Source organism: Peromyscus eremicus, chromosome 6 (assembly GCF_949786415.1).
Source record: "Peromyscus eremicus chromosome 6, PerEre_H2_v1, whole genome shotgun sequence".
Classification (NCBI taxonomy): Eukaryota; Metazoa; Chordata; class Mammalia; order Rodentia; family Cricetidae; genus Peromyscus; species Peromyscus eremicus.
In genome coordinates this window covers 129,180,621-129,194,851 of record NC_081421.1, presented here as the reverse complement: position 1 = coordinate 129,194,851, position 14,231 = coordinate 129,180,621, and the positions used below count along the sequence as shown (strand labels likewise).

The following is a 14,231-nucleotide window of genomic DNA, read 5'->3' as shown; positions in this document are numbered from 1 at the left end:
TAAAGAAGTAAAAACAGACAGCACTGTCAATTTTTCATTATCTGATGTTGCTTCTTATTTTCTCACATATACCCTCTGTCAGGTTAAGGAAATGTCCCATAACCATTTTCAGTTCCATTGACACCCTCCCTGACAGGTCTTCCAAGTGAGATTCATACAGGAAAACACAGTCTCTGTCTGTCCTGGCCTGTACTTGTGTTTGTTTGTTTGTTTGTTTGTTTGTTTGTTTGTTTGTTTTTCTGCTTCTAGATTTTAACAGTCTGTTCTGTGTTCCAAAGCCGCTCCACATTTTGTGGAGGCTGTTATAGCAGAAATCTTATTCCAAGTACCAAAATCTATATTAGTTTCCTTCTGTGTAATAAATGGCCATAAACTCAGCAGCTTGTTCATTGTCTACTGTCATTTCTCAGAGTTTCTGGTTCAGGAATTTGTACATGGCCAATCTGAGCTGCTGGTTCACAGTCTCACCTCCAGGAGCCAAGAAAAGAGTTGAACAGTATTTTCAGGGGACTTAGGTGGGCAAGAATCCATTCCAGAGCTCAATTGGACTGTTGTAGAATCCCCTCCTCACATAGGAAGCAGAGATCCCAGATTTCTGCTGGCCACCTCTAAAGACACTGTGGACCTCTAAAGGAAACATCTCCCTACTGTATAATTATTCGCAGATCCACTTGCTACCTAGCAACCGGCTTCCTCAAAGTCAACACCAAGTGAGGGTGAGTCAAGAAGATGATTATGAACATGGCACCCTATTGTACAGCCATGTTCTGTTAGCTGATAAGAAATCCCCAGTCCTGCCAATGCAGGAGACAACAGGGCCACCACACACTAGAGCTGTCATCCCTTTGGTATCTGTTCTGCAGAGCGCTTATTTTCATTGGCTGTTGAATTTAATCAAAGCTGTTTTGTAAGATCTATGAACATTTGGTTTTCCTTCCCTTGGTTTCATGGTGACTGACATTGTTCAATGTTTCATGTCAATCATGCTTACCAAAAGACAAACTATTCAGTCATGAGTATTGTGAATTATTATGCTCCATTGCTCTGGTTTATTAATGTCTATTAATGCTCGGTCTGTTGATTTCATGAGATATACCCATTGGATGCTTCTGCTAATTTCTTTGTCCAGTTTGATATCAAGGTAAAACTGACTTCATGAAGTGAGTTGGGAAATGTTCTCTTCAATTTGCTATAATGATTTTGCATAGATATAGTTCTATCCCTTCAGTAGACATTGGTAGACTTCTCTAGTGCAGCTATTAGTTCTGGAGTTCCCACTAGGAGTGTTAGCCTTCCCTTAATAGCTAATCTCCTTCAGGGATGTTAGCAGCAACAGTTTTTCAGGAATCTGTGCACTTTGTACAAGTCATGCCTTGCTGTTTTCACTAAGTTTTTCTTGGTCCTTTACTGTTTCTATTTCTGTAGGTCTGGTGTTATTCTCTCTTTCATCACTGGCTTTGAGTCATATTGTTTGGCTTGATGACTCGAACTAACGATTTTTAAGTTTAATTGGTATTTTCAAAAGATAGACTTGCTTTTATTGATTTTTTTGCATTAATTTTTAAATTTTTCCTAAAAATTTTTATGAAATATTAGTTGATACAAACACTGATGTTTGGAGTCACTACTTTGCTTTTCTCTCGGCTGTTAGTGAACATAATCAAAATAAACCTGAAAATAACTACTCTGTAAAAAAACAGAGCCCAACATTTACAAAGAACATCCTGTCTCTCTGGTCTCTAGCTACATAACTTCATTTTAGTGTCCACCACAACCTCACTAAGTATGCAGTTACTGTTACTGCCTTTTCCATAATAAACAACTGAAACTAGTGTTTAACTCCCTGGTTCTTTTCACTATGAAACATCGTTACTATGAATCAAAGATATATTTTCAACTTTTAAGAACATTCAGAATATGGCTGGGGAGATGGGCCAGTAAGAGGAGCACTTCTTGTGCAAGCATGCGGACCTGGTTCAAATCCCCAGCTCCCACACAGAAGCTGGAGTGCCACCATGTGCCTATAACACCAACTTTGAAGAACAAACATAGGCAGATCCTAGGAGCTCTCTGACAGACCAGACTGGCGAAATGGAGAGCTTCGGGTTCAGAAAAAGACCATAACCCAAGAGAATAGAATGGAAAGTAATAAAGAAAGATAACTAATGTCTTCCTCCGGCTTCTGCATGTGCGCTTGTGGGCGTGTACACACACATAACATACACATAAGATAGAAATAAACTAAAAATAAATATTCAGAATTCAATGATATAGAAGCCAGCATTAATTTTTAAATTTTTCCTAAAATTACTGTTCAACATCCTGTGGGTATAAAGGCTACACAGCATGATCTCTACTTATCATGGTGTTCATCCCAGGGCCCAATTAACACAAAACCCTCTTTCACTCAAAGAAGTGTCTGAAGATGATCTATAAATTATTTAGCCACTATTTATACAACAAAGCTGAAAAATAATTGTAAAATAAAAGGAGAAATAAAAATGCAGTTAAAACAAATTTTCTTATTGTTAAAAAATAACAAAATATTTTTTAAAGAAAAAACAGATGAAATGCAAATCAGGGCTGTGTAAAGGAGGTGGGGTTGCAGTTCATTTTTCTATTACTTTTCTAAATGTTTTGTAATATCTTACATTAATTTCATTTATATCTAAAAGTATTATATATAAAATGTTTTCCCAATTAGAGAAGAAGTTTTTACATTGACTCTTTAATTACAACATATAAAACTTACTACAATGGGGCTTAACCAGTCTATTCAGGTCTGGTGTCTAAAATACATTTTACTTAGGTTCTAAACACAATAAGAAAAAAGAAGGCTGAAGCAAAGTTGTCTACAGTCAATCTTAAAATTCTTGCTCCAGTGATGAAAATAAGCAGTTATAAAATATTTAAAACAGCATTCTAGTCAATATGGAAAGAATGAAAAGACTAACAAGAAGAAATGTGGTTGTTATTTCCAGTCCTCACCACAGAACAAGAGAGCATTTGGTTGGGGAAGCACAGCTAAGTAACTGGTGCTAGAATTACCGTTTACAAGTGAGGAAACTGAGTCTGATAAATGAAGTTATTTTCAAAGATCACACAGATATTAGCAGAATTGCAGTTCAAACCCAAGACTTTGGGCTCTAGTTCCAGTACTGCATATCCGAGTGTCTCTGCATGTATGAGTGTCTGTGTTCTGTCTGTCCTCTATTGTAGATAGAACACATACATTTTAATTCAAGAAGTTAAAAAAGAAAATGTTCATGTAGCAGAATTGTTTAATATTCAACACTTTTACTTTAACAAATCAACCAACTGTGAAAAACCATCAATTATTTAAATAAAGAGCATAAAGTCATTTTACTATCAAATGTTCCTTACTGTGTATGATATTGGCTTCCACTGAATTGTTTTCTGAGATGAAAACAGTAGGATTCACCAGTGAGATTGGTCCCTTAGAAACTACAATTGTGCCATAAAGTTAATAAAAGCCAAAAGTTGTCTTGAGTAAATTTACTGACTACATATATCACAAATATAATACCTAACCCACCTTATTGTTTATATTTTCACAGTACAGTATGAGACAGTTTAAGAGACTTCTTACCCTGAAGTACTATGTGATTTATCCTTGCTGACAACAGAAAATTCTCAGTGCTACTACAAGCAATTGCTAGAAGCTTACTGCTGGATATGTGAGAACTTTATGCGGAAAACAAGAAGAGATTAATTTTCAATTTCATGTAGAGTGATTAGTCAGTGAATTATTATTGAAGTGACTTGGATAAAAAATACAGCCCTGACAAATGCACCACACCACACCAACACCCCCAACTCTGTGTTTTTTAAGTAGAAAGACTCATGTAAAATGTCAGCACATATGTGTATAACTAGGCTTAAAATAATGTTACTTTGTACACTGTTTTTTTCACACAATTTATGTTTGTAAGTCCAAATTTTTATTTTAAATCAGATTCACGTGGTCAATTTTTAAACCTAATGGAAATTATCTATCATTATGAGTTTCCAAGTTGTGCAAACATTGCCATAGAAGCATTAATAGGAAGCAAATTGTTGATCAGAGTGGAAAATAAGATTCCATTTATTGCCACCTACAGACAAAAGACTGAGGAAGGCCCATACTACAAACTTTCCCATAACTAGAAAGTTCATGTTTTCAGTCTTTTTTGTTAGCAATAACTTTTTCCCTTTGGTTTATTGAGACAGAACCTTGTTAGATAGCACAAGATAAATTTGAATTCACAATCCTCCTGTCTCACCACACACAAGAGTTATTACAGGAGTGTGCCTCCACTCTCATCTAGAAGTGACTGTAGAGATAAATTGACAGGGTCTGGTTTTTCTTTCCTTTATATTTACATGTGTTTATGGCTCTTCCTTTCTCTAAAGTCATAACCAGTTCCTTTTTGTGATATCAAAGAAGGGCAGTGGCCAGGTCTCGTTAGAAATCTGTGTAACCTCTGTGCCACTGCCAGAAAACTTCCATGTAGTATGCATGCAGGCTCCAGTTTATGGAGAGGGAGACATGAAGAACAGTAGCTATTCATTGAAGTTGCTTTCTGTAGGATCAAGGCAACACCTTTAAGGTGAGAATTCAAAACTCTCTAGGTGCACTGTCCTACACATATTCTCAGATGTTGACTTCTAACACTGTCCCATGAATTCACTTTGAATTCAGTCTCTGCCTGGGGTCTCTACTCATCTCTATACTCTAAAGCCCCCATAATCTCCTCTCCCCCTTTCTTGTTTTCATGAATCCCTCTTTCCTAAAGAATAACTTATGAAAATACCCTCCTGGAAGATATATCCAAAAACAAACCTACTCTAAATTCAAGCTGGAGCAAGATAATTGCAGAATGAAATGAAAAATATAAAATCAGTGCTCTGAGAATTTGTGAAGAATCACTACAAGTCCATATCAAACTATTGTGTGTAAAGTTGTAGTCAGGTCTGTTTGTAACATTCCAGTAACACCCCCCCCCCAGTACTGGTAAGACTGAGGCAAGAGGACTGATTTCACTTTGAAACTATCCTGAGCTATATAGTAATTCAAGGCCAGTCTGGGATGTGTAGCCAGATATTGTTTGCCTCAAAAAAAAAAAAATAGGGCCAGAGAGCTGGCTCAGTGGGTAAAGCATTTGACTCACAAATCTGGTATCTTGAACCCAATCCCCAGAACCCACTCAAAAACAGAAGGAAAAAACAAAGTTGTTCTCTGATAGCCGTACACACTGTAGCATGCATGCTCCCCACAATAAATAATAATAATGGTTTTTAACTTTAAAAAGTAATAAAATAATAAACTGGAATTGTTTGGTTAAAAACTTTTGCTATGAATAAAAAGAAAAACCAGAAGACTTGAAGGTAGAAGAGAAACTGTTAGGGACTAAGAAGAGATAGAGACAGGAACAGGGGGAGCAGACAAAATCTGTAGCTGACACTTACATGTAAGGAGATGTCACTGTGAAGCCTGCCCATCTGCATAATCAGTGTGCTAATAAAAAAGTAATAAAAGAAAATTATTTCCAAGAAGGGAATTCTGTGTTTAGTTTGGGTTGACAAAAAGCAGCTGTTAGAGTGAATGTAGGCAGAATGTGCTGGCAACAGTCCCAGGAAATGTGTTATCAAGCATTCAAGATCTCCACCGGACTCAGTCTCAGGGGGATGCTTCAAGGGCATAAAACTCTCCAGAGTTGTAGACAAGGCAGATGAGAGAGGAGGCTCACTCCTGCTCCACAGTGACTGAGAACTGCCCCTAGAGTATTCTGAGGCCCTAGCTGAAGATACCATCTTGCAGGGGACTTTGTTAGGCTCAATGTGCAGAAAGCCACAGGCTGGGAGGCAGGGTAGAGATGCAATAAAGCAACCAAAATGAATAAATATGTTTTCCACAGAAGATGAAAATTAAAATCTATCATTGATCATTTAAATTATCAATTATGGTATTAATAAGAAGTAAATTATTACATTACCAAGTTTACAAAAGTGATTAAAAAAACCAGCAGCAACAACAACAAAAACCTAATGAAACCAAGTGTCAAGAAGAACACAAAGGGGCAGGAGAAATGGCTTGGCGTTAAGAGCATAGGCTGTTCTTGCAGAGGACCTGGATTCTGTTATTGGCACCTAGTCTTTCACTCTGATTTTCGGGGACCAGACGCCCCCTTCTGGTCTCTTCAGGCACTGTATTCACATAGTGCACATACATATGTCGGCAAAACACCCACATGCATGAAATAAAGAAAAGAGGGACACAAAAAAGGAAGTTCCTATACAGATGCTTTGAGTTATAAAAGGATGGAGCTATAAATAAAATTTGGCTATCCCTAGTAAAATTGAACTTGCATTCCCTACAACTCAATAATACTGCTTTTGGGAACAGCATTTATGCAACCTCTAGCAAAGAAGCATTGGGATATGTGTTCAAATGACTTCACAGAAGCAACATTTGTGACCACAAAGGTAAAATCTGGAAATAGCTATCCTTCATTTACAGGAAATGCTAAAAAAGCTGAGCTATTTCTATATAATGATAGGATTTTCTAAGACAGACAGACATTTACCATCCAAGTGAATGAATCTGAAAAGAAGAGTATAAAGCTGTTTTTCAAAAAGCCTCAGAAAAAAATATTTGTGTGATTTGATGTATATAACATGCAAACACAACAAACAGGTTTCTTTTTTAGGAAGCTAAATAGCTACACAGTAAAAGTCTTAAAAAATAGAGCAATGAACATCTAAGAATTTGTAAGATAGGCCAGGAATTGCCACATGCTTCGGCACTTGGGAGGCAGAGGCAGGTGGATCTCTGAGTTCAAGGCCAGCCTGGTCTACAGAGAGAGTTCCAGGACAGCCAGGGCTACACAGTAGAGAGACAAACGAGAAGGTGGTCAGGGAAAGGCATGGGTGGCATCCACAGTACTAGCTCTGTTTCTTCCCTCTTTGTATAGGAACACTTGTTCTTTTACATAGAGAAAACATTTCATAAGAAAGTTTGAGCAGAAGGGGAGAGATGACGAGGGGAAACACCCATGTTATATTCCAGAAGTGATGTGAGGAGGCTGCAATAGAAGCTAAGGGAAGGTCTGTCAGTGATGACAATAGTTGGTAGGCAGCTTGGGACTCAGAGTGAAGGGCAGAGGAAATCTGATGACTGCAGGCCAGAAACAGTGGAGCAGTCACCACAGGAGAGAAGATTACAAAGTGAGGAAAAGTCAACTTAGAAATATTTTATAGAAGAATGAAGCCCAGATTAGACTATAGGTAAAGATAGTAAAGTGTTAAAATAGAAATAAAGTTATAAGAAAAATCCAATATTGTTCCAAGGAAAAGTCTCCTGGAGAATATTTCAATTAAACAAAAAGGGGAAAGATTTAATGTTTCAAATGATTATTTCATTTAACTTCTAAAATTCTACCAAGGTTGTTCTTACTTTTCAATGTCACTTACAGCCATTACGACTCTATTCAAATATCTTCCGAATGTCTTGGTCATCTTTATTTAACAGGTCTTAAACTAACTTTTCGTCTATATATACATACTAAGCTGGCATTGAAGAAACTATTGGAGTTGGAGTCAGTTTAGCCCATTTTCACATGGGGCAGGCTTCGCCATCATGGTGATAAACTGTAGGGAAATGTTAATGACTGATGCCATTGAGAAGTCCTCGCCTGACTTGATGTGACTGTTCTAGTAGGAAAGGCCTGTTCATCTCAAAGTCACATGGTCATTGGGCTTGAGATTTACATACGAATGTCTTGGCCAGTGCAGAAGGTGCAGCCAACAGTATGAGATTCCAGCTCTCAGTGACATCAGTGTCAGCTCAGAGAGCAGCATGGAGGGGAGAAGGGATCATTTATTTTAACAACAGACAAAATTTGTAAAACTTCCAGCTGTAATTGTATGTCCAATAAATTCTTCCATTACTCACACCAAAGGAGAGTTTTAAGACATATTTCATTTCTCTTTTTCCTTCTCTAAGATATTTTTGCTGTTTCTATAGCAACATTGATGCAGTGACCAAAACTCTAACTCCCTTTTAGACTACCCGATGGCTTCACGCAGCTTCTGAATCTGACCCAGCTCTACCTGAATGATGCCTTCCTTGAATTTCTTCCAGCTAATTTTGGAAGGTAAGCATAAGAGATATAACCTGTGTAATCTCATTTTGCCTCTGCTAAGTGTTTCACCAGTACCAGGATGTGCACGGCAGTGCTGGTTAAAGTTGGGTCTCATTAGTACACAATAAATGTTAATTAAATTTTCTATAATAATTAACATAAAATGATGTCTTCACATATCATAAAAAATTAGGTGAATTAAAATTAAACATAAAAAAGAAAGTCCAGATAATATGAACAAATGCAGGAGGAAGCTGTTTGTGGCTCTTGGACAAAATTCCTTTATAGGTGGGAAGCAAAGTACAGCATTATAAATATGTAGACAGACTTTGCTTCTCATCTAAATGCTTTTCAGATGGAATAAATCAAAAAACATAAAGTAGAAAATATTTCATTATATAAAAAAGCAAATAACATCCTTAATATATAAAGAGTCCTTACAAATGAGCATGAAAACCATGATACTGGGAAGTATGTGGGTAACTGCACAGGCAGCTTATGATAAAATGGAAATAGATAGTGAATATGAGGGAAATGTTTATCTCCATAAATATTTAATACAATGAAAATTAAACCAAAGATTTTACTTGTCCTAGCTTCTGAAACCAACTTACATAATTGAGGGTAATAATATATGCTTAAAGAACTTCAAAAATAGTTATGACCATTGCCTTTTAAATTTATTACTGGAAATGTCTCATGCCATCATTGGATTTTGTAGACAAGTATTTTTTTATTATTTTCAAAATGAAAACTATGAAATCACATAGGAGTTTGACTAGCTCTACTGAGGTGCTCGTATGTGGCAGTGTTGTGCAGAAATTGATAGTCTTGGAAAGCATTTTCTAACCCTAGATAAGGCTAGGAAGGTGTCATAGAAAATGTATAAACTGTTTTTCCAATATAAATGCATGAGATAAAAGAATAAAATTCTGGATGACTTTGATTTTCATTCGTATTTGTTTCAGTATCTTCCAAGAGTATTTGCTATTATAACATATGTGTCACAAACACCAAAGACATTCTACCATCATTGTCGGCTTTGGTTGATCATTTTGAAACTGTGAAAATGGCTAAGTGGGTGTAATTCAGCATCTGCCTCTTGACAGGGATGAGTAGGACATTAAGTGGGGTGATGAAGTCATCTAACACAGTGAGTGATCTCCCTTTCACACTGTAAATGCAGGAACATGACTCCTTCACTTGAAAATATGACATCATCCTGAACCATACACACAAAGAAAATTTTTTAAGTCATAGATTTGTAAAAGAGTGTTTCTCCATTTACCCTTATAAACTAAAATTATCCTTTGGGTATCAAGTACAGTACAATGAACTTTAAAAGGAACAAGTCAAAAAATATTTATGATTCCCTAAGACACATTTTGTTTGAATTTTCTTGTTTTTTGTCATTTTTCTTTAAGTAGTCCTAAAATGAGTATGAGGTTTAGACCTAGAGGACACATAATACCAATACAAAAGCTACTTTGAATTAGAATTTAAGTTTTTTTGTAAGTTGTCAAAATTTGCTATGTTTACTTAATGTTTACTTATAATAAATAATTCATAGTCTAAGCAGTTTTTCCACCTTCAGATAAGTGGTCTGACAAAAGAATGCTCAAATTCTCTTCCAGCCCCATACTTTGTACCCTTAAGAGACTGAATACATCCATATCATCATACAAGCACAGCCACCGGGGTGTGAGGATTCAGATAGCTAAGGAGCTCTCACTAGTGGAGCATTTGTGCACTGAAGCATGTAATTTCATAAAGAATTGAATTAAATTAAAAGTTAAATTGAGAACTTGAGAGGAGGAAAAGGAAAGAGGCTTAGATAAATACCTAAAAGTGTATTAAAGATAGATGACAGGTGAAGTTGTTTAATTAGTGAGATTTTTTTTCCTTAAAAATTAAGATTTTGGAAAATCCAATTAGTATTTGTTTTACGGTAGCTTTGTAGGAAACAAACACAAGATTCAGTCTAGTTGTGTATAACAGTGTGTTCCTGACAGCAACTCTCATGTCATCATGTGTGAGGTTCCCTTCTGGAGCACAGTGGTAACCCAGGCAGCAAAAAGGTGAAAGCAGTGTCCTCCGCTCAACACTCACAGATGGAAGACCCTTGGGTTCCCAAGTACAAACCCTTTTGGAAATGCTAAAGTGTCAATAAACATAACACACAGAAGTGCTCCCATTGTGCCTTTAGTAAGATGAGAAAGAACAAACAGTGACCACAACTTCTGGTGTGAGGAATTATGTGTTATATGCATGACATCATTTAAAGTATTCAACCCAAGGATTTAGTGCTATTGATGAGAAAACTAAAGTTAGAAGGGCAATGGAGTTGATTAACATGAATAACATCATAGAGACAGAATGTACACTCATCTCTCTTCACACTAAGCTGAAGGCTCTTTCCTCTGGAATATTCTGTCTGCCTTTCAGGTCTGTCGATGAAAAACATTGCTATATCCCAATGAACGTAACACCTGAAATTTAAAAGATAGTCAATAACCTGTTCAATACACATATTTATTAAATATAAAAGTGAATGTATTTTATGGAACATTAGAAACTTAGAAGGCTGGGATTCAAAGACATAATCAAATATCTTTAGTTGTAGTAAAATGTTTTGCATTGACCAGTGGTGATGCAACCCTGCTCATCATCAGTTTGCATATTTCTTTAAAAATCTAGCACAGACACATACATGGTGTACAGGCACACATGCAAGCAAAATACCCATACACATTAAAAAAAATTAAATAAAAAAAAATTAAATAAATAGATATCTGATTCAATACTAAAAACAGCTGAGTATTTCTGTCTAATTAGTATTAGTGATTGTTCACCTTGCCATGTGAATTTTTTTATATAGAAATAGTGATTTTAAAAAGTAATTTTAAAAACTCTTTTCTATAGACTTGTCAAATTGAGGATCTTGGAGTTAAGAGAAAATCACTTGAAAACTCTACCAAAGTAAGTGACTACACCTTTTCCAAAGTTTCCATTGTGATTTTTCACTACTAGGGAAAATGGCTTCTCACTTTTATTCTGGCAGCTTTGCCATTTTTACTGAATTGTTCTACACATTCTTACTAAAGGTCAAATTCTACAGTAAACTGTGTGGATTTATATGAAATAGTAGACTTGCTGCTTTGCAAACCTGCTCACAGGCAAAGGTCTTGCTCATGGCTGAGGAGCCTTGCCAAGAACTTAAACCAGCTATCTGTCATTTCCACAACAGTTTCCCAAGCTTCAGCCTAGGGTGCTTCACTCTGCAGGTTGAACTGTGGGTTGTAATAGTTTAGTCTTACATCAAAGCTGGAGACTTTTAAGGGAAAAAAAGATTAAAATTTTTTCAAAAGATTCTAAATTGGTTCAACAAGTAAAAAAGAAAGGGTTATATTTGCATATTCTTACAAACTGTTCCTTTTTGCCCATCTTTTTTGAAAGATGGTATATATAAATATACAGGATATTTTAAAGCCAAAGCGTATTTTATGCAGCTTTGTAAAATACTGTTTCCCCCTGCTTTCCTTCATTCATGTATAGTAATAGGGTTTGTGTTGTATAGGAATAATTGCATTTCAATATCAAAATGTATTTGTAATATTTTTTCACTTGCGTAAAGTGATATGCTTTGTTTGCATACCATGTTAGTATTTATTGCTTTCCTTCCATTCTACAAGACATCAAGTATATCAGTTTATTTCCAAACTTTCAACAAAGCTTAGACATATTCCTCTGCTGAACTAAAACTTACTCTTAATTTTTCCTTTTTAAAATTATTCCCTAAGCGAATACATATACTGATAAATTAACTTAAGTGCAATTATGTGTGATGCAATGCATGAACATTTCATCACTGATATGCAGTGCATGGATCTGATGAAGAGTCCCAGCCATGCTCTGGAATCTACTTAGACAGACACAAAACCATGTGTGTGATTTTCCCCATGTGGCAGTTAAGACGAATGCTTCAAAAGGAGGAATGTGCTCCATACTGCAGCATCCTGTGTGTAAGTAATGCCTTCCCTAGACTGGAATCCTAGACAGGTAGAAATAAGGTGCTGCGTGCCCAAGTGTTGGTCTCCTGCACAGAAAGCTATTGCTACTGTTTCATCTGGACAGCTTTTGATTGTTGCTTTGAAAGCAAAAACACAGCTAGGTGGAACACAAACCAAGATGGAAGAGGAGTCATTGCTTACATCTGATTGTACATATTCAGTTCTAGGATAAAACACTGAGTGTGCAGAGAAGTTGCAATGACCTCATATAAGGGCTCCAGTTTAAAATATAAAATAAATTTGATACAGATTGTAAGTATTTTAGCATTTTTGATATAAGTTGTAATATGTAAGCTATAATCTAATATAAAGTATGGACTTTGTAGGCAATGAGTAACAGTACTCTTAATTGATGTGTGGGTGTTCTGTAGGCTTTCAGAATGCTGCCTAGTAGTAAATAAAATTAAATTAAGTTGAACAATATGTCTGGACTGTTTGGAAATGTAAAACTTCAAAGTTTCCTAGAGAAGGACACTGGGTGTCTTTGGTAGAATGCTGTGTATGTCACAGCTGTAACTTTTATATTTAAAAAACATTTTCAGAGGTATTTGCAATTCAAAATGTTTGTTATATGCTATGTCAACAAGAATCTAAGAAGCAAAATATAGACAGATAATTCATGGTGCTTTGCTTTAGTTTTGACATCTATGGAATAAAAACCACATAAAGACGTCTATTAAATAAAATAAACTGTTTCCACACATAGCCTACTATTTGATCACCATCTGGACCTGTAACTTAGAGGTACATGAGAGCTTTGTACATTCCTTTAGTCTGTTTTTCCAATAAAAAAATTAAATGTAGTTTTCAGAAAAACAATTTTAGTTTCAAAATAAGTGCTTGAGAATTGAGAGCTTATGGTTTTCTTGGCATTACATGCAAAGTGCTGACCATTGATGGGTCTTTAAATTTTTCATGTCTTATTTTGTCTTAAAGGCTACAAATGCCTGGAAATCTATAGGAAATGCCAAAGTATATAAGAACTGTAATATATTAAAGGTTAGAATGCACTCCTGTAGCAATGTGATGGGCTTTATGTGTGCAGAATGTAGGATCTGTGTCTTGGTTTAAAGCACAGGCGTAAGCTGTCCATCTCCTTGCACTGTCCTGTGGCTATCCTGTAGGTGTATCAAAAAGTGGTAAGAGTTAAGTCTTCAAACATTTGCTTAAAAACTCATTGAAGCAATCAGGTCAGCACTGGATGTGGTAACAGAGGACAGCAAACAACTTGAGATTCAACAATACCATTTTTCTTACAACACAAATAATTATCTGCTTAACTGAGTGTTCTGAGTGTTGATCAAAAAGTGTGGGACTAGTCATTCAAATGGATATTAGATGTGAAGGGAAAGTGCCTTTGTTTGTTTCATTTCATTTATGGATAGTCTATTCCATCCTTTCATCCTTTGTTTCTGTTATAAGAGCAACAGGATGTCAAAATTGAAAGAGCAGCTTCTGGCTCCTTTAGGGCATCTCAGAATGTGAGAGCCCAACTGTTGGCTGGACTGCAGCTGCTCAGAGCCCTCTCTGTCTGGGATCTGCATCTGTGCTCTCTAGGGTGCTTGGCAAGTGTGTTTCTGGCTGGCTTTGGGTGAGGGGGTTGGGTCTTAGGCATATAAATCTACTCTCAAGTTGCAGTTAGATTCTCTCAGAACTTAGCGGGGAGGGATAGAAGAAAGAGGCAGGGGAAGCCTTGATGTTTTTATAATTTGATCTCAAAAGGGATATGCCATGACTTCTATCACATGCTGCTGGTCTCCGAGTTTTGGTACCCTGGAGTATGCAGAAGACATGAGTGACTCCAAGAGATGGGATGACCAGTGGCCACTGCAGAGATATCTGCTATTCAGCTTGACTGGCCTGCAGCTCAGTTATGACAGTGCATCCTGGGCATAGGATATAGAAAGCTAGCTCACAGAGAACATGCTGGGATCTTCAGTCAGGAACAAAGTTTCTGTCTTCTAGAGCTCACAACCTACTTGTGTGTCTATCTGAGAACCATGCCACTGCTGCTTCT

General features: G+C 36.5%; 1 protein-coding gene across 2 annotated transcripts in view; it reads left to right on the top strand.

Moving 5' to 3' along the window:
* The window catches only part of Lrrc7 (leucine rich repeat containing 7), a 364,429-nt gene that overhangs the window by 141,541 nt on the left and 208,657 nt on the right, over positions 1-14,231 (top strand). For both annotated transcript variants that reach the window (XM_059266515.1, XM_059266514.1), the window contains exons 5-6: positions 8,067-8,156; positions 11,067-11,123. In XM_059266515.1, the coding sequence (XP_059122498.1) occupies positions 8,067-8,156; positions 11,067-11,123 (147 nt within the window). The remainder of the gene's footprint in view (positions 1-8,066; positions 8,157-11,066; positions 11,124-14,231) is intronic.